Source organism: Protopterus annectens, chromosome 7.part0 (assembly GCF_019279795.1).
Source record: "Protopterus annectens isolate FY-2018-M chromosome 7.part0, PAN1.0, whole genome shotgun sequence".
NCBI lineage: Eukaryota > Metazoa > Chordata > Ceratodontiformes > Protopteridae > Protopterus > Protopterus annectens.
The window spans coordinates 1,990,992,242-1,991,017,670 of record NC_056739.1 but is presented as its reverse complement, the minus strand read 5'-3'; the positions used below and the strand labels follow the sequence as shown (position 1 = coordinate 1,991,017,670).

At 38.3% G+C, this 25,429-nt stretch overlaps 1 protein-coding gene across 2 annotated transcripts in view; it reads right to left on the bottom strand.

Annotated features, from left to right (window-relative positions):
- LOC122807290 (host cell factor 1-like) overlaps nucleotides 1-25,429 on the bottom strand; it is a 3,131,707-nt gene that overhangs the window by 2,794,047 nt on the left and 312,231 nt on the right. For both annotated transcript variants that reach the window (XM_044078414.1, XM_044078415.1), the window contains exon 2: nucleotides 17,480-17,628. In XM_044078414.1, the coding sequence (XP_043934349.1) occupies nucleotides 17,480-17,628 (149 nt within the window). The remainder of the gene's footprint in view (nucleotides 1-17,479; nucleotides 17,629-25,429) is intronic.

Genomic DNA, 25,429 nt, shown 5'->3' with positions numbered 1-25,429 from the left:
CTCAACCACATTTTGTATTTAAAATGGGTAAAAACGTAAAACACATTATGGAAAGGAAATCGCTACCATCCACCCATAATGGAATTAGTACTTCTAAATGTGGAACATGCCATCAGTGCTCTTATATTTTTGAGTCTAACACTATCTGTCTCAACAACACATGTCATACTAGGTTACATCTAATTAAAGGAAACTGCAGGTCTACCATGTTGGTATACATAGCAATATGTATGTCATGTCAGTATTTCTATATTGGAAAAACTGAGAAACAGCTTAGACAAAGAATTTACTCCCACTTGTATTCCATAAGGAAGAAGGACACTAAAAATGCCCTGTTTAGACACATAACAAAATATGGTAGCGAATATAATTTCAAGTTTGGGATCTTGGAATTAGTTAAGAGTAATCCCAGAGGTGGTAATATTAAAAACTACCTTTTATATCGAGAATTATGGTGGCAAGTATACACAGATGCCACTACAGCACCTGGTTTAAATGATTATATTTCAATCAAACCTTTACTCTCTATGGATTGATTTTAGTATTTCAGTGTTTGTGTTTACATATCACACTACACTTGAATATTATCATCCATGCAGTGATTAGTAAGGTTTATTTTATATACACTATATACATCATTATATATATACTTTTTAATGGACATGTAATACATATATTTTTTAAAGATGAAAAATTTTTTAATGTTGTAATTATTAGTAATTAGCCAGTTTTGGCGCCTTTTTCTGTATATAAACTGTTGACTCTATTTAGTTTGTGTTCTGATGAAGCTTGCCTCATGCAAGTGAAAGCGCTAAACCTGTTTCATTAAATGAAGTTTGGATCTTCGTTTGCATTTTGAATTTTATTTTTCTTTGCCTGGTGTAAGCTGAAATTGTTTGCATTCCTCATCAATGATGCTAACTGGCTAGGCTTTTGATTCCTGCTGTGACTTTGTTAATTTTGTAAATGTATGGACATGTTTTCTGCTGTTTGTTTATAGGTTCATACTAGGCTATCTGCCCTAGGGCATTTATAAGCCTAGCCAGAAAGTGTTTGGCTTTCGCCACCCATTTTAAATTTATTTTGCTATGCCCTTTTTCGAGGTTAGTATACTGTGCCTCTGTCTAACAGTGACACAGAAGTGATACCCGGGGTAAACCTACGATCTCCCATCCACTCATCAAGATTCCTCTTGAATAGAGTCAATGAGGGACTCTGCCTAACCTGGACTGGAATTTTATTCCAGAGTGAAGGGAGCCTCTGGGTTATGAATCTGTCCCTCCAGCATGTCCTATTTATTTCAGTGCTGAGGTTCAAGTCTCTCGAGCGCGTAGCTCGATGGGATTTGGATTTTCTGAGGTGCAGCATGGCCATTAATTCCGGGTTGGACATGGCTTTATATGTCAGGCACAGATCGCCTCTGAACAGGCGGTATGCCACTGAGTAGAGCTGGAGTTTCTTTAACCGGGCAGCATATGGCATCTGTTTGAGCCCTTTGATCCTCTTGGTGAGGTACTTTTGGGGTCTTTCCAGTTGCTGCAGGTGTCTGGTAAGGTACATCCCAAAAAGGGCATTGTACTCAATTATGGGCCTGATGAGGGATGAGTAAAGAGGCACGATGACCTCCCCTGATCTAGATGTGAATCCCTTCATGATTAGGTGGGCTATATAAAATGTTTTTCTAACCACTTTGGCCACGTGGTTGTCAAATGAGAGATTGCTATCAACTTGGGTCCCCAGGTCCCTAATTACTTCTTCTGTACTTAATGGATTACCACCTATGTGGTAATTTGTGGGCACTTTGTTTTGCCAAAGGGATGACTATACACATTTTGGCATTTAGCTTGAGGCCATGGCTCTGGCACCAGTTGTCTGTTTCTATGAGGCCCTTTTGGAGGATGCTTGTGTCGGCTGGAGAGTCGATTATGGCACCCAGTTTGCAGTCATCTGCGAACTTGGTCAGCCACAGTCCTTCCGTGTTGGCCTGTACCTCCGAGAAATATATACCGAACAAGAGAGGTCCCAGGACTGAGCCTTGTGGGACACCACTTGTAACTGGTTTGGAGTCTGACATGGCTCCAGCAATTCTAACCATGTGGGTTCTGTCCTTGAGCCAGTTTGCAATCCATCTAGTGACATAGGGGTTTATATTTAAGCTGGTGAGCTTATCTATAATGCCCGAGTGGGGTATTGTATTGAAGGCTTTCGAGGTCCAGGTAGGCTGTGTGGACCACCTTCCCCTCGTCAATGGCCTTGGTGAATGTTTCAAAGAAATCAACCAGGTTTAAGAGGCAGGATCTGCCCTTAACAAAGCCGAACTGGGTAGGATCCGGTGTCTGTAGGTCCCCAATATCTTTATTTATGAGGTCCATGATGATCCTTTCCATAGCTTTGCAGACCAAGCTAGTCAGGCTTATGGGGCGATAGTTTCCAGGATCCGTTGAGGCACCACCTTTATGGAGAGGGACCACTGTTGCTGTACGCCACTCTTTGGGCACATATCCTATAGTAAGGCTGAGATTGAACGGTAGTTTTATGTTTGGGTTTAGCTCTTCTTGGAGTTCATGTAGGACGCAGCCCGGGACACCGTCTGGTCCCATTGATGCTGTGTTTTTTGCTTTGGAGAGGGCGGCTCTTACCTGAGCATCTGAGATGGCAGGGGGGCAGCACTCTGCTGGGATAGATATTTGCCCTTTTGGTGGGGAGGGGAGAAGTTTGCGCTGAACCTGTCAGCTAGGATGTTGGCAATGTCTGTGGGTTCAGTGTATTTTTTGTCATTTTGGACTAATTCTGAGCATATCTGGGAATTCCCACCCAGGTTCCTAACATAACTAAAGAAAGCCTTGTGATTATCCTTAGTGTCCTGTGCAATTTTTCTCTCGAAGCTGGCCTTAGACAATTTTATGAGTGCCCGTAGTTTTTGCTAATACTGATCAGTGGTGCCTTCCCTTTTGGGATTTTGCTCTATCATTTAGTAGCTTCCTCCTTCTATTGTATAGTTTGTTTATGGCTGGGGTCCACCAGACAGGACGTCTGCCTTTGGAGGATTGGGTCTTGGTTTTATTTGGGATCGCATGATCCATGCATTCCTGAAGGTGTTCATAGAATGCGTTTATAAAGGATTCTGCGGTCTGGGTCGTATTTTCCACAGGCCCGGGGCTTTGAAGGATTCCATCTCGGTTTTGAGGAGTGTGAAATTTGCTTTAGAGAAGTTTTTCACTGTGGTTTTCTGGGCAGGGGTGGGGTCAGGATGTGAATATCCAGTGAGATTAGTTTATGGTCTGATCTTACCAGTGAGGGATACACTTCTGGTCTGGAGCATAGAGTCCCCATGTTGGTGATGATCAGGTCCAGTATGTTTTCCCCTCTTGTGGGAGTGGTAACAAGTTGTTCCATAGCATTTGAGTTTATAAATTCTAGGAAACTTTGGGCTAGGGTGTTGGAGCTAGAGTAATGCTCCCAGTCTATGTTTGGGTAGTTGAAGTCGCCCAATATAATGGTGTTTGGAGAGACCTTCATATTTTACAGTGTTCTCAGGAAGGCCGAGTGGGGTTCCTCGGTTTGGGAGGGTGGTCTGTAGCAGGCTATAAACTGGAAGGCAGTTTTACCCACTGTTAGTTGCACATGGATAGTCTCTGATGCTTCGTGCTTTGCCACCAACCTGGAGGTGTGGTTATCTTTGATGAATATCGATACTCCCCCTCCTTTTGTGGTTCGGTCAAAGTTTTGGGGCCGAAAAGCATGGTATGAGGTATAACCTGGTAGTGCTGGGGTGCTCTCAGGAGCCCTGAACCAGGTTTCTGTTACTGCACAGATATCGATGTTCTCCATGCTAAGGAGAGTTTCGAGTGCATCTTCAGGTTTAGACTTCTGGCGTTGAGTAGCATTACTCTTAGTTTCTTATCCCTTGTGATACCTATGGAGGTGGGTTTGTCTTTTGAGCCTTGCCTAAAAAATGCACTATGGGGGTAGCAAGAGCCTTTGCCAATATCCGAAAGCCCAGGGGTGACAGGTGCAAGCCGTCCCTAGCGAAGCATCGTGGCTTGTCGAGCATATCATCCCAAGCTGACAGGCATTGGATCCCTTTGAATGACACCAGTACTTAAGCCAATTGTTGAAATTGATCATCTTGTCTTCATATTGTGGCATCATTCTTGGTGAGGGTAAGATGCTACTCAAGGTCAGGGTCATACCGGCCTGGGCTACATGCTCAGAGAGCTCCTTTATGTCTCTTTTCATGTAGTCCAGGGAGGTACGTCTCAGGTCATTCACACCAGCATGGACAATGACTGAGTCATATTTGTACTTGCCTTGGAGTGACCTGAGTGCTTGTGTTATGTGGCGGATCCTAGCACCCGACAGGCTGCTCACCGTGACCCTCTCCTTGTTCAGCCTGGTGAGCGGGACGTCGGTGTGCCTGACGATAGAGTCACCTATTACAAGTGTATCAGGTGTGTTGTTTAGTCTTAAGGGCTGTGACTGTTCGGCACACTGGCTTTGTGAGATATGTGTTGCACGTGTTTTGTTTTGGGGTAGCAGTTGCTTGGGTGTCTGCTTTGGAGGTCTCTGCTGCTTAGGCAGATCTTTATTTAGAGCCTCCGAGTATGTTTTGTGTGATTATGTGTTTGGTTTGCTGTCGTGGTAGGTCTATGTGAGACTGGAATTGTAGTGAGTGTGGTTTCCTTCTCCTCCTGACTGGTTATGCCAGTACTGAGTTGAGAGAGCTTAGCCTCCAGTTTGGCTATATGGTTGCATCTCTCACATGTGTTGGAATTTGTTGGGAGGAGGAGAGGGTTGTCTGTGTACATGAGGCAGTTGTAACATTGCCTCAAGATTCCCAGATTCACCAGCTGGACCGGAGAGGAGATTGACAACTGGCCTTTGGACATGCTAGAATAATATTGGGAATTCCTTAATAATTGAATACAAGGGCCAGTGGGGAGTGAGGGTCTAGTGCTTTTAATTTTTAGTGCTGACTTATATAATTGCTTTAGTGAGCAAGTGCCAGGTAACTTAAGGGCAATGTGTTACAGGTAACTTAAATGCAAAAACGACAAACAGTAACTTTATTTCAAGTGAAACAAGGAAATAAGTACAGTAAGCAATGCAGATATCACTAGTGATCCACAGAAGCGCTGAGAAGCCGCGTATTAGGTGGAATTAGCGTTCCAGGGAAATAACAAGCAAACAAACAACAAGCATATAAACAAAGCTAGATTCAGCAGGCCTGGATCTAGTCTATGCTACAGCAAACAAGGTGTACCAATTTCAGTAAGATACAGTTCAAATATTCAGGCACTATAAACATTTAACCAGAAATTCCCAGCTCAGAAGGGCAGAGTCCAGCCTCTTCTCCCACAAGAGTGCAGACCACGAACCTTCTTAATGTAAAATAACTGGCCTGAAGTCCAAGTGCTTAAACCAGAACTAATACACTTTAAGAATAACAGACACTGGGCTCTCAATCAGCAGTTCCCAACTTAGAAGGATGAAAGCTACCTGTCCTGCCACCACAGTGTATGCCACAAACCTTCCTAATGTAAAACAACTGGTCTGAAGCCCAAGTGCTTAATCCAAAAGACTTAGAATGATAGCTACACTTTAATCAAGTTACTACCAAGCAGTAATAAATACAATTGAATACTTTAGAGAATGCCTGGATTAGTGCTCAAGTTACACAAACAAAGCTAGATCCAGCAGGCCCGAATCCAGTCTATGCCACAGCAAACAAGGCGCACCAACTTCAGTAAGAAGCAGTTCAGATATGCATGCACTATAAGCCTTTAACCAGAAATTCCCAGCTCAGAAGGGCAGAGTCCAGCCTCTCCTCCCACAAGAGTGCAGACCACAAACCCTCTTAATGTAAAATAACTGGCCTGAAAGCCCAAGTGCTTAAACCAGAATTAATACACTTTTAGAATAACAGACACTGAGCCCTCAATCAGCAGTTCCCAACCTAGAAGGATGTAAGCTACCTGTTCTGCCACTACAGTGCAGACCACAAACCCTCTCAGTGCAAAACAACTGGTCCGAAGCCCAAGTGTTTAAACCAAAAGGCTTAGAATGAGTTACACCAAGCAGTAATAAATACAATTGAGTACTTTTAAGATGATGCAAAAGTAAAAAAAAGTAGGTAGAAACACAAGTACAGTAAAAGCAGATGATTTTTTTTTTTTTTCTGAACAAGTGCTGAGATCAAAGAAACAGATTTGAGTGCTGAAACTAGAAAACTGGCTAGTTATAAGAAAAAAAAACTTCGCTAGAAGGCTTCCCTCCAACACAGAAGGGCTTAGGGGCTCAGAAGCCTACAAATAGTCTATACCATTTAACAGGAAAGGCAGGAAACAAGCTTAAATTTTTTTTTTCTGTTTCCCAGATGCTCTCTTTGTACACAGTACAAAGTGCCTGAAATCAGAATATGATCTCACTGCACTCAGTTGAGTGAGCAAATGAGATGGGCCCAGAAGGAGTATCCAAACACAAATTTACAAGAGGGGCGGGCAGTTGCAAGGCCACTAAGATTAACACCAAAAGAAAAACAGGGAGGGTGGGTGGCACTAACTGAAGTTAGAAGTCTATTAACAACTTCATGACTCACTGTGTGCCTCTGTAGTGTAACACTGAGTGTGTTAATCACTAGCTATAACTTCTTAGTTGGGTGATGGACTGAATCACTGCTGCAGCTTTTGCATAAACTAGTGCCTGTTACAGGTTTTTGTTATTGGTCTAATTTAGGTATTGTACATGTTTTGTACATTTTATTTTGCAGATTATATTTCACTGTAATAACGTAATACTGAGGTAACTCTGTGTTGCTGCATGTATGGTACATTGTTTACTATTTTTTACGAAATCTATTATGTGTTTGCAATTGTGGGTAGAGCTTGATTAATTATAGGCCCTATATAAAATATCTGATCAGCACTGACCAAGTTCAGGATGAGCCTGGATGAAATTCAAGCAAAAAAGACAGACATGTAAGCAATAACACAAGTAGTTCAGATTAGACTGTATATGTACATTCTAGTAAACAGAGTGTAATTGTGCAATATTTACATTACTCTGTAAACTGGGTAAACATTCAGTAATTATTTGAGACCAGCAGAGAAGTAGAAAGGGCAGAGGGATAATGTGTTATGTTATTTATTTAGTTTCTGCTGACCAGGTTAGCCTGACTAGGACAGTGATCTGCCTGCTGTGATGTGGCATGGACGCTTTGTGCTGAACGTCAGCATCTGAGTGAATGAACATCTGTGGGACTGGCTGCCATAATATGACACTGCAGCTTGTCACAGACTGCCTTTTAAGTGAGGTCTATCAGCTGGTATGCCCTTGTACTGTAAGCAAAAGGCAATCAGTGTGACAGGGCAAAAGAGATAATATACTACAGTGCCAGGTCATGGTCTATACAATTTGTTTTTTTTTTGGGGGGGGGGGAGGGGTTGCATTATGGCTGTAACAGTGCAGTTCACTGCTCTGGACCTACATCTTTTGCAGGGGTGGTACAGTACGACTTGGTTGTAAGGGACTTAGCCATTTTCTGCAGTTGTGGTAATGGTTACTGTGTAAGGTTACCAATAAATTTATTTGCATACACAACCTCCCAATCAAGCAGCCAAAGCAGTGAGCCAAGCTGCTTCCCTCTACACATGATTGGTGAGCCGGCTTGTTTGTGTATAAGCAGTGAGGTAATTAAATGTACTAGTGTAACTCTCCAGGCAACCCTATATCATATTCATGGGGAACTTCAACTATACCAGTATAAACTGGGAATCCTACACAACCTCAAACTCACAGGCCCAAACATTCCAGCTAGTACACATGCCCACTAGGGATGCAAATATGGACGGTGCAGTGGTGCAGCGGTAGCGTTGTCACCTCACAGCAAGAGGTTCACCGGTTCGATTCTCGGCTAGGGTGCCTTCTATGTGGAGTCTGCATGTCCTCAGAGCAAGAAGCTGTCTCCTTTTAAATAAAACCTGGGACACTAGCCAGATCTGGAAATTTCAGGAATTACTCCAAGGCAAATGACCTACTATTAAGTGGCACTCTGGCAAAATTAAATGAAGTTAGTCACCTAGACTAACTACAGTCGCAATTCAGTCTTAAGCTAGGTCAACAACCTCAAAGGCAATACACAACAATACGCTAAATTAATTATAAATTAAACTACATATACTCAGCTAGACAATATAGCAAATCTACTGGCCGATAAAGTCCGCTCCAACTTTACCCTGCTTTCTCCCCTTGATACCTCTCAAGAAGTAACCCCAAGCATAATTATCACCAGGAAATAGGTTCTCAATGATATCTAAAAGGCCAAAAACACTGCATCGATGGGTCCTAATAATATCATAAGATTCCTCCTAGATAGCAGGAAACATGACCTGAAGGGCCCACTAGAATGATTATTTAACCACAGCCTCCACACAGACTTTATGCCAAATGAATGTAGGACTGCAGCGGTTATCTTTCTGCATAAGGGCAGGCCATCTATCAAACCAGGGTAATTACCAACTTATAAGACTGACTAGTCCTGTATGTAAATTCACAGAAAGAATTATCACTGATATGATAAATAATGACACTGAAAACCTTCAGACATTGGACCTAACCTAGTTTGATTTAGTCAAGGGCGGGTCATGCCTGCTCAATTTGGTGGACTTTAAGAAAGTCATCAAAGCAATGGATGATGGCAGAACGGTACATATGGCCTACCTTGACCTGCCAAGGCATTCTACATCATACTCCACTCAAGTATTGTAGACAAGCTCATGAGATTAGGTATAAACTCCTACGTCACCCACTAGATAATCAGCTGGCTTACAGATAGGTCCCAAGAAGTCTGCAAAAAGGTCAGTCACTAGCAGAGTTAGCAACTGCTAGGTGCTGGGGCAGCTCCTTTCTGGCATCTCCTTCTCTGAAGTAAAGTCTAATGTCACTGGCCGCTGGATGACCAAGTTCAGAGGCGATTGCAAACTAGGCATATTCACAGAATCCCTCAAAGACTCCAAATACTCTCCAAGAAGCCCTGGTAAAAAGTTAATAAATGGTGCCACAGTCATTGCCTAACATTTAATGCCAAGAAATGTATAACAGTAACCTTGAGTGAGACAGCCATTCCAGAAGTGGGCTTTTGTGAATTCAGTATTTAACACTGTCATTTAGTACAGGTAGGGTCTGTCGCCATACAGGAGGCACTCAAGATGGATAAGTAATGCAGTCTATGTAAGCTAGACAGTATTTGCCTAATCAGTGCATGTTCTTTCATCTCTTGTCTGATGCAGGGATATGAACCTGGATGTCTTTATTATAAACAACTTTACTTTAATTGTAATAAGTGACATTGGAGCTTTAAGAAACACCAGTGGTGGTGTCTTGGAATTAAAAAAAACAAAGGGAATAAACATATTTACATAAACACAATAAACACTAATATATGGGATGGATTTATAATGAGGAATGTAAAACTGAAGTGACTGGAATCAGAAACAAAACAGTGAAGGGGGACTGCATATTGAGTTACAACGTGTAAAAAACAATCCAGAGAAGATGCATTAACAATTGTTTACTGGTTTAAGAAAATTACTGCAGACAACTTGTAAAAATCCTCCAGTTGCAAAAGACAAATTACAGGGAGCAAATGCAGACAACAGTACAATAAGAGGTAAATGGCTCAAGACCATACAACTCAAATGTCCCCGATTTTGATAAATGGTCATGATTTTTTAATCCTATTTTTGACCTGTCCCTTATACCTTCTCAGGTAATCAATGGTGATTTCTGTTAAGTCAATAATTTGACAGTTTACTACTATTAATGCATCTTGATGCAAAAAGTCTTATTTTAAGTGGATCACAGTGTTATAGAAAAACAAAATGTGCATACAGTGTGCATATTCTATCACAAGGCTAACTGCCCTTGTGGGCCATTTCAAGCCTAGTCAATTATCCCAAGTGAGAATCAAACCCTGCACCTTGTGGCTGTAAGGTAAACACCTTAACCATTGTACCAACCTGTCTTATTTCTTATGGCCTTTGTGACAATTCTTTAAGAATTTCGCTTTCTCAGGAATCCCTGAAAAATGGAGTTGGAAGGTTTGCCAAACAATGTTTTGCCAATTAGTAGGTAGTAAGGATTAAAAGTTGGGGGCAAAAAGAGGCTATGGTGTAGTAAAAATAAAAGTGTCCCACTGTAAGTAGGTGGAGAGTGCAAAGCAAATGTACATGAACTTCATCTCCTGCTGTGAGCTATCAATCACAGCAGCAAACAGCTCAAATTACCTTTGCCACTTTGACAGATACAAGGGGACTACATCCCAGGCAAAAGAGAAGAATGAAAAAAGGCTACTTTAGAAAGAAAAAGTAGTAACAGGCACTGAGAATACTGTTCTGTGTGCTGAACCCTGTTTGTCTTTTAAGTAGTCACTGAAAACCAAGAAATGGTAGTTAAACCCGACTGACTAAAAGACAGCAGGGTATACATGGAAACACATGTAAAGTCAATGCACTAACAGGAGCTTAGGGGATATGACGTAATATTTTAAAGCCAAACACTGCATTGTGGAATACCTAGAGGTAGACTAAAAAATCAAGGTGCCAGACCTGATGTGGATAGACTCTGGAATTACATTTTAAAATATAAAAAAGGATATAGAGTCCAAACGTGGTGTTAAAATGTAGGAAACATCATGACATAATACAATAAACATGTTTTTTTAATCTGTGGATGTGGTACTCCTTTAAGGGGTGGCTGCATTTCTTATCTGCAGTATGGGAGGAAAAGCCCCATACCCACATTTATATGTACTAATTATGTCTGAATCTGCCTTTTTTGGGGAAAAAGGCTCAACCTTGATGAATGCAATCTTGTCAAATTGAGCTTAGAGCAAAGTATATAGTTCCCATTTTTAAAACCCCTTGTCTGCATTATTTACCGTCATGCATTAAGGTAACTGTGAAACATGAATCAAAGGTGTACTAAGGAAGAAGTAAAAACCAGGCTGCAGTCATTTGTAAAATTTAGGTGTTTATATTCCTTTTCCTGCTTAATTTGAGTTTCATTTAGCTTGCTTTCCTTTATAATGTATTTATTTACAAAGCTGGTAAATGGTTCCTTTTCTATAATATTTTTTTATACGTACATCACACAAGCCACATATATGTATATGTATATGTATACATATACGGCACAGTGATGTAGCAGATAGTGTTGCCACCTCACAGCTAGAGATTCTATGGTTCCATTATTAGCTGGTGTGCCTTCTGTGTGGAGTCTGCATGTCCTCCCTGTGTTTGCTTGTACTTTCTCTGGGTGCTCCTGCTTCGTCCCACATTCCAAAGATATACAGTAGGCAGACTGGACATTCTAAACTGACCACAGGTATACTTGCTCATATGTGTGTGTATGTACAAATGTGTGGTATGAAAGAACAACAGTGTAAACCTTAGCACCAGATGATTGTCACTGTTGAAGTGATACCCAGATACCATGTACAAAAAAGTGGGAAAACGGGGTTGTGAGTGGGTGGGTGGACGGATGTATACTGTAACTATTCAGGCACTAATAGTGCCAAGTACATGCATGTTTTTAAACAAAGATTTTTTGCCTTTCTTTTCTATGTCAACAATAATATCACCAGTTAGCTGACAGAATAAAACATTTTGTGTCACCAGACCACAAATTAATTTAGATCTGGAATCCTTGTTGTAAAACTTAAGCCACACAAGTCTCCTCAAAGCTACTCCTAACAGAGCTGTTCTCAAGAAAGCATCTATAGCATCATATGTACATTTCAGTGTATGAATTCCAATGTTGTCTACTTCAGTACCTATTTTTAACCTATTTGGAATATTGGTGCTAGGGAAGATTGTACATTTTTGGGTTTGTTTAAAATTGGAATTGTGCTATGAAACCAAGTGGGGAAAATTGGGGGAAAATAAATCAATGCACCAAACACCTACGCTAACTGTCTTAGCATATTTTTCTAGCAGCCAAGAAACTTTACCTAAAAGTAAAAATGCAAGAGGGACAGCACTTGTGGCCTGATATTAATAAAGAAATACTATCAGGGTCTGCTTTATATAGACTGTCTAAAATCCTGTCTATCTAGTGAAGTCTTGAACATCATTATGCCCTTTCTGGAGTTTAAGTCTATGATTCTGGGAAGGAACTACTTCTAAATCATCCTGGAAAGTCTGTAAAATAGTATAAGTGTCAGTGGCGCAACACGAAGCACACTCAGATCTTCAGATGTCATATCCTTCAGAAAAAGAACACTATTTTAGCAACTTTCCAAGCTTATAAGAGCAATTTTAAAATAGGTGCTTGGTTTTTGAACTTTGTCCCTCCATTACTTTTGGCTTTGTCCAGGAATACTGTACTAAGAGGTCGACAGGTACCCCTCTAATAAGCAGCTTGCTCATCTTGTGGCATTTAAAAAGCAGACTGTGAAATGTTAATTTATTCTATTTATTACTTAAGAACATGATTTGCATGTCAATAAATTGGAGAAAGCTTGTGGAAGCAGACTGCAAAGATTGAAATACTTTCAAAAGCCTTGGCAAAACTGTACCATTCCTCTTTGGTCTCTTTACCAGACAGGGTCAAAGAAGGAGAAAGATGCTTAGTCTTTTGAATTTTTTTTCTAGGTGCGTCTAAGGTGGTAGTCATATTCATATTCAACTTCTGCACCTCTATCCCTGAACTCACTAACTCTTCCCTCACTGGCACATGAAGGATACTGTCTGACCCTTCCAAAATTCTTATAAGAGGTTCGCCCTTCTAGCTTATAGGCATATATCTAGCCTTTGAGGACCTACTAAACTACAAACTCAGTGTCATCCCTAGAAGCAACACCACAGGGGCTGGTAGCATGTGATGGATAATCCAAAAACTAAGGCCACAGTGGAGTTGTCTTTCAGGTCCTGGAGGAGAGAGAATGTGGCTGAAGCTGCTTTGGAAGCCTCTTTTACTTATTTCATTTTCTTATGAGTTAGAAGGAGGATGTCCAAGGTACTTGGGCCAGAAACCACTGACGTCCGAGTAAAGAATTAAGTTGCTGGATTTCAAGAAATAATATAAATTGACTTCATTATAAGTCAATTTATATTATTTCTTGAAATCCAGTAACTTATACCCTTGGGAGTAAAGGACAAACAGAGCTTAGAGGTGTGCCGTTGCGTTTCTTCCCTGGACAAACACAAAACAAACAAGCTGTGTGGGAATCTTTGTTTGTCTTTCACATGGACACTTTCCTTTTACTCCTAGGCATAAGAAAAAAATCACAAATTTTACACAAAAAAGGAAAACCCCTGGAGTGGTACTTATCTGCCCAAATGTTTGAAAAAGCCAACTCCAGAAAAACTGAAGACACGATAATTATGTAAATCTTCAATGGCAAGAAAGCTTTGAAGTTTGGCAACTGTATGTTTTCTTTTATACACTCCCATGCTTCCTTAGACATGCTGTGGCATGGAATATGTCCAAAAGCTTTCATATACTGGCTAGATGTCTGACCCTTGGCAGGATATGTCCCATGCAGCTATATGCTATTGCAACAGTGATCTAATGATAAACATCTGAATGCCCTTGAATGACTAGATACAAAATCTTTGAGTACAGCAAATCATCTTTCTTTTTCTTATGAGTCAGATGTCAAAAAGGCCACAGTGAGGATGTATCAGGGGGACCTGGAAGGAAAAATACAGCAACATACGGCAGATTTCTAAAGACAGAAGATGTGAATTCAGTAGTAGTAGGAACTCAGACAGAATTTACATATTATTCCCCAAAATACAATAGCTGTGCTAGACTAGATAATATATATATATATATATATATATATATATATATATATATACATACACACACACATATATATATATATATATATATATATATATACACACACATATATATATATATATATATATATATATATACACACACACACACACATATATATATATATATATATATATATATATATATTCACAAGAACATTCACATTTAATTGAAAGCTCTGACATACATCCATTAACTACTTCAGCTCATGCACCATTAAAAACTAAGATAAAAATGTAGGATACTAAAGTAAAAATAAGACACGGGCAGTTTCTCACCTACCCATGTAAAAGAAGGTAATTTAAGGAATGTATAATGGAAATTATTCAAGAATTATTAGGAAAGGTAGGAATATCTTCAGAAGTTACAGATAGTGAGTGGAATAAAATGAAAATGGAGTTTAAGAACAGAATAAAAATGAAAGAGATACAGTTAAAAACGCAATAGGAATTACTGAGAGGAGTTGATAAAGGTCAAAGTATTGCAAAATAAAGGGAATCTCATAGAACAAGAACAGGTGTAAAATTAAAAATTAGGGAGTATCTGGATAATATACATGAATTTATATTTTAAAAATACTCTCAGAGCACAAAAAACTGTTAGCACAATAATTTAGACAGCAAAAAAATAGAAAGGACTGTTGCAAAATTAGGGAGCCTATAACAACAAAATAAAATACAGATCCACAGACGTTTGAGACATTTCAGAAATTTTAAGAAAATATGTATAAAGCAGAAAACAGTGGAAATCAATAAAGAGCACAAATGGAACTATTTATGGGAGACTTACTTATGCCAAGGTTAGAGGTAGGTAAGGCTCAACAACTGAAAGCTGAGAAAGGAGGGGATGAGATAAAAGTGGTGATGTATAATAAACCTCCGCAGCAAAGTCTCGAGGAATACACGGTATTCCTGTGGAAGTTTGGAAGTTAGGAAAGAGGAAAATGATAAAGATTTGGAAGATTTTGTCTAACAATATTTTAAAAAGAGGGGAGGCACCAACATACTGAAAGTAAGCTGTGGTGGCTGTTATTACCTAAGGGCAGTAAAGGCCCATCAGAACCAACTTAATGTAGACCCACTTCAACTTTAAAACATGATTATAAAGTATTTATGTCTGTAGTAGCTAAAAGAATGGCAACAATATTCCCAAAATTGACAGATATGAATCAATGTTGTTTTGGGGATGGGTGGCAAACATTTGACAACATTAATAGAACAATAACAGGCCAGAGGGAAGCAGAATGTAATAAAAATCCACTATTGTTGGTGAGTCTTGATGCAGAGAACGCATTCAAAAGGTTAAGCTGGGATTTTATAAGTAGGGTAATGGAAGCATTTGCTTGCATTCCGTGATAAAGTAATAAGGTTAATTAGGAGGATATATGAAGGATCAGAGCCAAGAATTAAAGTGGGAGGGTTCCTCTCGGATATGTCATGTTTTAATAGAGGAACCAGGCAGGGAAGCCTTCTTTCCCCTTAATTTACTTTATATTTACAGCCACTGACAGAGAAAATAAGGGACTCGGAAATTCAAGGATATAACTGGTATGGCAATCAAGAAATGTTGGCTTTATTTGCAAATTATATTTTACACCTGATAAATCAAGAAAAGGATATCTTAATGTTGTGGAACATTTTGAAACAGTTTCAAGTCTTTTGGGGAAATAAAATGAATAAAGATAAAACAAAGGCTATAGCTATAAATTATATACCCACACACAAATTGCTTCAGCAAAGCCCATATTTATGGGGATATGTATTTAGGAGTATGGATTAAAAACGCTTCTGTTATGGCAGCTAAGGATGTGTGGGAAGAGTGTAGACAAAAGATAATACAAAAACTGAGACACTGGAAGCTCTTGCTTATGGATATGAATAGTAGGATACTAGCAGTAAAAATGTTTCAAATCCCTTTAATTTTATACACTGATCAGGCATAATTTTATCAACCAGAGAAGTTGTGGAAATTAATTAATAAAGTGTTGAAGGCATTTACCTGGGAGAGGAAGACAACAAGAGTTAAGTGGGTCTAGGATTATAAGATTTGAAGGGATATTTTACAGCTACACAGTAATAGCTCATATACATTACACAAGCAGAAAGTTATAATTCAACAAAAAGGAATGATGATGACCATAGGGGGAAGTTCAAGAAATAGAGAGTGGGATTTTGGATGCAGATCCTTAAAGAGAATAAAAACAACCATACAGAATATTATATTCATAAATTACCAGCAAGTATTCTAAGAATGAAACTAACAACAGAATGGAGAAAAGAGATTTTTCCAATAGGGGTGAATGCAAGTAGTGTTACAGAAAATAGGCAAGAGGGGGTCTGGAATCTACTGGAGAAAACTGGGAAAATAACAAAGGTACTAGGAGAAAATGACTAGAAAAGAAAAGGCGAAGGAGCTGTTTGGACTGCAGGCTAGAGACTGCCCTCCTTATCAGGGATTCATATCAAGAGAAAAGGCAAAGAGAAAGGGACAGGGGGATCTTAAGTGAAAGACCTGTTCTGGTGTGGGGGTTTTAGCTGCATCTAGAACAGAAGCTGCTGTTAACCAAATTATAATTAATAGTGCATATAAAATATTGCAAGATAACTATGAGAATTAATCGCAGAAAGTTAGATATGATTGGGAATAGAGACTGGAATTGCAATTTACAAGAGAACAATGGGAGGAAATATGTATGGCCCTCAAGTATGCAATAAAGTCAGAAGGCTATGGATATTTGCTTGGAAGTATTTGAATAGGTATATTTATATCGATATCCCAGACATACTTCAGATATTTTTTTTCCCACAAGTAGACAGTAAATGTTGGAGGTGTGATGAGGAAGAAAAATGTAAGTGGGAACGTGTGTTTTGGGAGTTTAATGAGTTAGCAGATTCTAAAATTCCACTGCACAGTACTCTGTCAAAAATATTGGGTGAGCAAACACCTGTTACTATGGATACGATTTTTTTGAGCTGGGACACAGGATATGAATTACCTAGACATAGTAAGCCTTAAGTTTAATACTGTTGGATGACAAAAAAGCAATTATAAGAAAATGGAAATAAAAGTCTAAACCAACTATATTTGGTGTATTGAATATCATAATAGAAACAAAGAACTGGAAGAGGGGGCTTTACAAAAGGGAAGGAGCACATTACTTAGAAAAAAATGGAAATTGTGAGAATAACACATGGAGAATAATGCTCAGGAAGAGAAGGAGGAGCAGTGGGATTTAAGGGAAGGCAGGAATTCAGAAACTTATGTAATGTTGGACTAATGATAATTACAAAGAAAGAAAATATGTGATATATAATATAGTCGCAAAGACGTGTCTGGAGTGTTTCTCCACGGGCCTCCGCTGAAAACTGGCTTTGTTCCAAGTTGGACTTTCCCAGTAAACAAATAATAAACAAATAAATAAAAATAAATAAATATGTGAATGGAAAAATGTTAATGTGGTTTGTTTTCTTTTCTGTTATTGTATGTGTGTCTATGTCTTAAGTGATAATGTGACAAAGATAGTTAAAGTGAAAAAAAAATTAGCCTGATGCCTTGACATAGTTTACAAAACAAAATTTAAATTAAAAGAAATATAAAAGCCCAGTTCTATAAAATGCATTCCTTACATTCTTACCTGTAGCTCATAAAGGTCATTGCTGTACTTCCCATATTCTACCATTCCTCCAAATACCACCAGTCTAGTTCCTTCACAAATTAATCCATATGCTGCACAGCCTGGTGGAATATCTCCTTTCACGGCTGGGATAAACCATTGGTTTGTAGCTATAAAAGAAAAATAAATAAAATGAAACACTTTTTTAAACTGCAAAGCAGTAAGACTACCATAATTAAGTAAAATTAAACAAATGTCTGATTTTATAGACATATACATTGTGTATGTGCATGCGCACATGCGTGTTTGTTTGCGTGGGTATACAGACAGACAAGTGACTGTGATATAAATGTCTCCTGTTTTGTCTAAATACCTGGTTAAAATGAGACGAGGGTGTCAATGCAATTCTTTAGTACAAAAAGGAAACAGGTTTATCTCAAGAATGACTTCAAGAAACACAAGGCACACTACCAACTATCAGGCATTAGAGCAATAAAGCACAACATTATACAGATATGTAACATCAGTCCGATTAGGTATATGGCTTGAGGTTAGAAAACAAGTATTTGTACGTCTGACATACTCTGTATTACCTATCAGTCCTCCTAGAAGCAACAGGAAGACAGTCAACTGAAAGCTATCAGAAAAACATTGTCTAACAGACAAAGCAGAAAAAAGAGTTGCAGATGGAGGAATACCCAAATGTAAGAAAGCATAATATACTTGCTTGGAAAATATGAATTTCATTCAGATCCCACTGAAAAAAAAACGCTTTCATTTTAAATAAAGTTGCAAAAAGAGACAGGTCTTCTGGAGGGAAATCTTAAGCCACTCTTTCCTCAGAATCAGAATTTTCAGATTGTGAAGAAAATCTTGAAGAATCACATTCTCCCTCTAATCCCTGCTCTTTTAACTGAAGATTGAAGTCAGAAAGAAAAGGAACTCTTTCTTTTCCTTCCAAACGAGGAAATAGGTAAATAAAAAGCAGAAATTATCACCTTATCAAACCCCAGGATCAAATCCCAGCAAACCTTCCCTGCCCACTAAAACAGAAATGGGAAAACTTAAGTTTTTTACTTTTTCCAGGAAGTTTCCTCAAGAAAAAAAATCAAAAAGACTGATTCAAAGCAGGAACACTACTGTGGAGACAGGTTCCCTTTCCCACCTATAAAGCAGAACTTCACCTGCCCCCTTCCATTAGACCAATAAGAATGGTTCTCCCTTGCCCATGAAGGGCAACCCTACAGCTACAGATGAAGAGTCAATCCCTCTGTCCTTAGTGGCTGTAGGTGCAACACCAGAGGGATCAAAGGAAAGCGATGAGTGGACTGAGGAAATCAATCTTACCACATCAGAGTCAACCACCAGTGGCTGAGGCAACAAACCAAAAACCACAGCAGGCCTGACATTTAAAGGGTCTCTGACAATCTTCCAAGATGGCTGCACAGTGATCAATAGCTTAATTTCTGCCCTTCCGGTGTGAAAAAAGAACTGAGAAATAAGAGCTAGAAATTCTGCTAGCATGAACAGAATTCATTTACTGGCTAGCAAGTACACTACTTGGATGCCAACAAAGAAGAAATTTAAAGAACATGAAAGAAAATCAACTAGAAAATGTGAAGAGAAAACACTGACTGGGAAGAAGCTGCAGCTATTTAGCAAACAGCAGTTTAAGCTTCAGCACTGGTACAAGAGATGGCATCCAGTAATTTATAGGAAAAAAATAAATCAAATGTACTCAGAGCCAATTAAAATAAATGAAACACCGAAGGAGTATATCAACTCAAATAAAAGACTGGAAAATAGAATGTACTTTAGTTATTCAAACTGATAAAATTGCAAAAATCAGGGGCTGAAATGAAGAAAAGGCTGGCTGAGTGTGAAACTTCTCAAGACAAGCAAAGCACACAGAGAAAACCTGAGATTTTCTGCTGTACCAGAAAAACTGGAAGGAACAGACTGTATTAATTTTATGACAGCACAAATAAGAACCTGGACTGGTATTTCACAGCAAGATTTGTTCATTGAAAGGGCACATCAAATGTATGCTCTACACCTGGCAAAGCAGCCAAGACCTGCATTAGTTAAAGACGCAATCATACTGGCAGAAAGAGTTGATCCTGACAAAACTGTGTCAGAAGAGAAGTGTATTAAAATTTGGAGACAGCAGAGTATTTGTGGAAAATGATTAATCACTGAATACCAGGCAAAAGAGAAGCAAATTTGTCCCAGCAATCAGAGAATGTTGAGAGGCAGGTGTGAAATTCAAGCTATTGCATCCAGCTGTCTTCAAAATATTTTTTCATGGAGGATCAGACATTTTTTGATTTAGAACAGGTTAAGGAGGAAATGCAAAAGTATATCCCACAAAAGTGGGCCCTCAAGTAGAAGGGGACTCTGCTTCTCATTCTACTGCTAATAAAGAGACTTTGCCAGTGAAACCTTTACAAATGTTACAAAGGAAAATAACCAAGAGATGGAAAAAGGCACAACCGTTGAGAAGAAGAATCAGGAGTACTTTGGGTTGATCCATATCCTGGTGTTGGGAGATGGAGATGAACGGGAAGACCACCAGTAATACCAAAATTAGAGAACAAATGTGATATTATAAAATATCAATCACATTTATGAAATATGGCTTTGTAAGGAAAAAATGGCTTTGAAAGTTGGATTTTTGTTGACTTATGGCTGGACTGTAAAGCATATACCCCACTTTATGTATTTAATGTTTAGAAGAACACTAAAAGAAAAAAGTATCCAAGTAAAACAAAAAATAGTTTTTATAGTATTTGTATACAACATTTGTGTAGTCTGTAGTCCAGAGCACTTTAAATGTGGGGGGAGTATTTTCAGTGATTGTCATTTGTGATAAATTTATTAAAGTAAACAAATATTTTTATTTGTAAGAAATCTAGGCTTTAAAATGTAATAAGAGAAGAAATGCTGGACAAAAGCAAGTTTAAGTTAATATGCTGTGATCCTGGGCTACTGCTGTGCTCGGTGTGGCTGGGGTGTAACATTGCATGGATAATATTATATGTACAGTTGAGATATTTACTCTTATTTTTGCAAAGTTGAATGTCTAGATTAATGCCTTTGGCTCAATCTATAAAAAAGTTTTTTATAAGCAAATAGGCTTGAAAATCAATGAGGCAAGTCATGAAAAGTGCTATGTTTCTTGCATATGCAAGGATATTAGCTTGTTTTTAGCAAATGTTTAGTGAGAGTCAAGAAGTCTGATGCTGAAGGTATTTATGCATTCTGTTCTCTTCTGGGTGAGACGAACAAAGACTCCTTCAAGTACCTGCAGAACTGTTAGCTGTTTTTTTTTTCTTTCTTTGTAGACTACGTTTCCATGGAGAGGAGCTGTCTGTAACTGCAAGCAATTAATCTTGAGAGTTCTGAACATTCTAAGCTGAGGTAAATGCAAATGGTCCAAGAGCAAGCAGTTCAGTGAAAAAGTTTGAATTTACTGGAAGTGAATAACAGCCTTAATAGTTGTAATGCATTTGATGGAAAAATGAATAACTTAATAGTTTTATTTAATGATCGTCAGTGCTCTTTTTTCTCTTATGGCTACAGGTTAATGTTTTTGAATACATTCAAGCTATTTTTCACATCTGGGAAGGTAACAGGGATAAGACAAGAACAGACACTGATCAGTGTAAGTGTTAGCACAGGCTGAAACATGCGAATTAGCTTGAGTAACCTTAACTTTAGGTTAGATAATGCTTCTATGTGCAGCTGTCAATTTGGGATAATTGTTCCTATCTGGAGGGTTAAAATTCATTTTTTGATGTTATGCATAGTTTTACATGTTTGTTCTTAGCTAACATGTTATGGGGCTGTTCTGAAAATATATTTAGTGTTTTTGTTTGAGGGTTTTCACTGATACAAAAATCCTTGAAAAATGCAGTACAGGTTCAAATGGAGAAGACAAGAAAACTGCCAAACATTAGTGTCTGCATGTAACACCAAAGTTTAAAATACACATTAAAAATGTTGCATATAATAGCTGGGAGCAATAACTTCTTATCATAATGACTATGCTACCCATATTATCTTAGGGTCTATATTAGAACATCGAAGTTTCAAAACTTTGAATGTTCTAATATCGACCCCTATTCAGCGAAAGCTGAAAACATTGAACATACAGAACAGCAATTTTTTTCCTAGGGAAAAAATTTGCGGTTCCAAAACACATACACACAACACAAGCACACCAAACAAACAGCAATCCACACACATACACCTAAAATCTTCCACCTAACCCCACACTAAACTATACATACACCACTAACTATCAACTTACCTTAACCCAAACCCTAACCCTAAGGTCCGTCACTATCACATACTCACCTTACCCGCGCCCTAACCCTAATTCACCTACCCCGCCCTAACCCTCACGCCCACACAATCGCACACATACCTAACCCATGCCCTAACCCTAACTCACCTAACCCACCCTAACCCTCATGTCCACACAATCGCACACATACCTAACCCGCACCCTAACCCTAACTAACCTAACCTGCGCTCAATCGCACACTTACCTGAACCCGACCCGTAACTTTCCACCACAGCGCTGAAAATACCGAAGCAACAGAAATGGAAAACTGAATTTGTTCCCTAGGAAAAAAAATGGTTTTCTGTAGCTTCGATATTTTCAGCTTTCGCTGAATACGGGTCGATATTAGAACATTTGAAGTTTTGAAACTTGTTCTAATATAGACCCATTATCTTAGAACATGAATGGCCTCACGAGTATAGACAAAAAGGAAAGAGTATTGAATTATATTAAGAAATAGAATATGAACTCTCCTAGAAATTAGTATAATTACTCTCCTTTCCCTTTGTCCACAGAAGTTGAATAGCCATGCCAAAATATTTTCTTTATCAAATTCACATGCTCACTTATTTTCAAATGTTTTTCATGTAGCATGGTTATTTGCAATCTGCATGTCTTAATATAATTCAATACTCTTACCTTTTGTCTACATCTGTGAGGCCATTCATGTTTCAAAATAATACATTTAGTGCAGCCATTATGGTAAGAAGTTATTATTCCCTCCCAACATATATGACCGCTGTTTAAATGTTTTTTGTTACATGCACCTACAAATGTTTGGCAGGTTGATCTTTATACTTTTTTCTCATTCCCCCCACTTGAACCTGTGCCATATTTTACAAGACTGTTTGTTTTAATGAATACCCTCAAACACACACACACAAAACCATACTTAAAACAAACACAAAAATGTAAATATTCAAGCGCATTATCTAACCTAAAATTAAAGTTATTCATGCTAAAGTGCATGTTACAGCCTATGCCCCTACTTACATTGATTGCTGTCTATTTTTGTTTTATCTTTATTCCACTCCCAGATGTAAAAAAACAGCTTATATGTTTTCAGAAAACATTAGCTTTTAACCTTAAGAAAAGAATTTACTGGGTATCATTAAATACAGCTAAATGATACATTGTTCTAGTAAATGCATTAAAGTATTTACTGACCAGGAAAGCCGCTATCGCTTATTCACTTCTAATAACTTCAATCTTTATTTTTACTGAGCTGGTTGTCCTTGTTTCTTTTAATTTTACATTTCTCACAGTAAATAATGTCCAGACCTCTATTTTTATTGCCTTCACCTTTAGTCAAGGTATTTCCATGGTAACACAACAACAGAATGTAATTCTAAACTAACACTGAACATTTATTTGTCAAATGAAAACTACTCATAACATTGTGGTCTCTCATTAAAAACCACTTGCTTAAACAAAAACTTGTCAATGGATTAAGTCAAGGTCATTAATCCAGATATTCACCTACGCAAAAGTAAAAGAAAATATTTTAACTCTCCATATATTCTACAAAAAAAAAAAAAAAAAAAAAAAAAAAAAAAAACAATAAGAGCAGTATAGACAAATGGTCCAACACAAAAATAAAAGGTAAACCAATGAAAATAAGTGCAGGACCAAACCACAGCAGAAAATAACATAAGCAAGTTCAATAGTGAAAGCTTTCGCAGCAAACCATGGCACTTCATCAGACAATTCAACATAACATAAAGCATCGCATTTAAAATCCCTACTGACCAATAAAACTTCTCATTTCATTGTCTATGCAAAACTCTTAAAAATACACTATACAAATACGTCTAAACACATTTGCTTATATGCAAAATATATGTATGTATAAATATAAAAATATAAAACATGATAAAAATATAATATATGACAGCACATGTATAACATTAATAGATGTAAAGATACAAATGCTTTGGCTAAGCATGTTCTACAGAATGATCCAACACATTCTTTTAGGTTCATGGTTATTGAAAACACTCCACTTAATGAATGGGGAGGGGATATTAGAAACAGGACAGAGTTAAAATGGATCATCAGAATAAAGGCTACAACAGGGAGAGGCCTTAATGATAAGATATGCATTAAACCTGTATTACAGGCTAGGGAGTTAATTAGACAGTCATATATTATATTTTTGTCATGTTTTATATTTTTATATTTATACATACATATATTTTGCGTATACGCAAATGTGTTTAGACATGGGTTTGTATAGTGTATTTTTAACAGTTTTGCATACACAATGAGATGAGAAATTTTATTGGTCAGTAGGGATTTTAAATATGATGCTTTATTCTTTTTCTTCTTTCTGCTTTTCCCAGTTAGGGGTCGCCACAGCGGATCATCTGTCCACTCATGACTGGCAGTGGAGTTTTACGGTGTCGAGTTGCCAGCCCGGTGCCCAACCTTCAACAGAAGGCACACACACACACACACACTCACACCTAGAGCCAATTTAGAGTGTCCAATCCACCTACTGCATGTCTTTGGGATGTGGGAGGAAACCAGTGCACATGGGGGAAACCCACACAACCACAGGGAGGACATGCAGAAGCCGCACAGAAGGCACCCCAGCCAAGAATCGAACCAGAAAACCTCTTGCTTTGATGCGGCAACGCTAACCGCTGCACCACTGCGGCCGCCCTAAATGTGATGCTTTATGTTATGTTGAATTGTCTGATGAAGTGGCATGGTTTGCTGCGAAAGCGCTCACTATTAAACTTATGTTATTTTCTGCCGTGGTTTGGTCCTTCACTTATCTCCATATATTTTGTTATATTCAGTGCACTTCTATGCCCAGTCCCCCACCTCAACAGCCCAAGATTACAACCCATTAACTCAAATATGCTTTTGTCCAGTCTTTCTTCTCTTCTCTCTTTACACTGCAATACCTAAATTTCTTAAAGCTAAAAAAAAAAAAAAAAAAAAATAGTAATTTTCTTCAGTATCACACACAATCACTAAAATGTTTTATTATATAAACCTGTAATTTGTATCACATAATGCTTTATACAGATACTGTTAAGAACAACAAAAATGTTTTACTTGTAGCTCCTTTGTCTTGTTTTTTTTCTTTTAGTGTCACTCTAAACATTAATGATATGAACTGGGGCACATGCCTGCCAATCCCCCCACAAGTTTAACAAAGTCAACAAAAAACTTTCTCACCTCTTTTTTCTTGTAAAGCCATATTTCACAAATGTGACTGATGCTTTATAGTCTCACATTTATTCACAAATTTCAGTGTTGCTGGTCTTCTTCCTCTTCACTTCCATCTCCCAACCCCAGACTCCAATTAAATCTAAGGTACTACTAATACTTCTTGTCAACTCATGAGCTTTTTTTCTGCGTCTCAAGCATTTTCCTTTGAAACATTGGAAAAGATTTCACTGGCAAAGTGTCTCTGAACTTCATTATCAGAAGAATGAGAAACAGTATCCCCTTCTGTTTGATGGCTCACTTTTTGTGGACAAACTTTTGTATTTCCTCCTTAGCCTGCCTGTTCTGCATCAAGAAATGTCCGATTTCCCAAGAAAAAAAAATTCTGAAGACAGCTGGATATAGCAGCTTCAATTTCACAAATACCTCTCAATATTGCATTC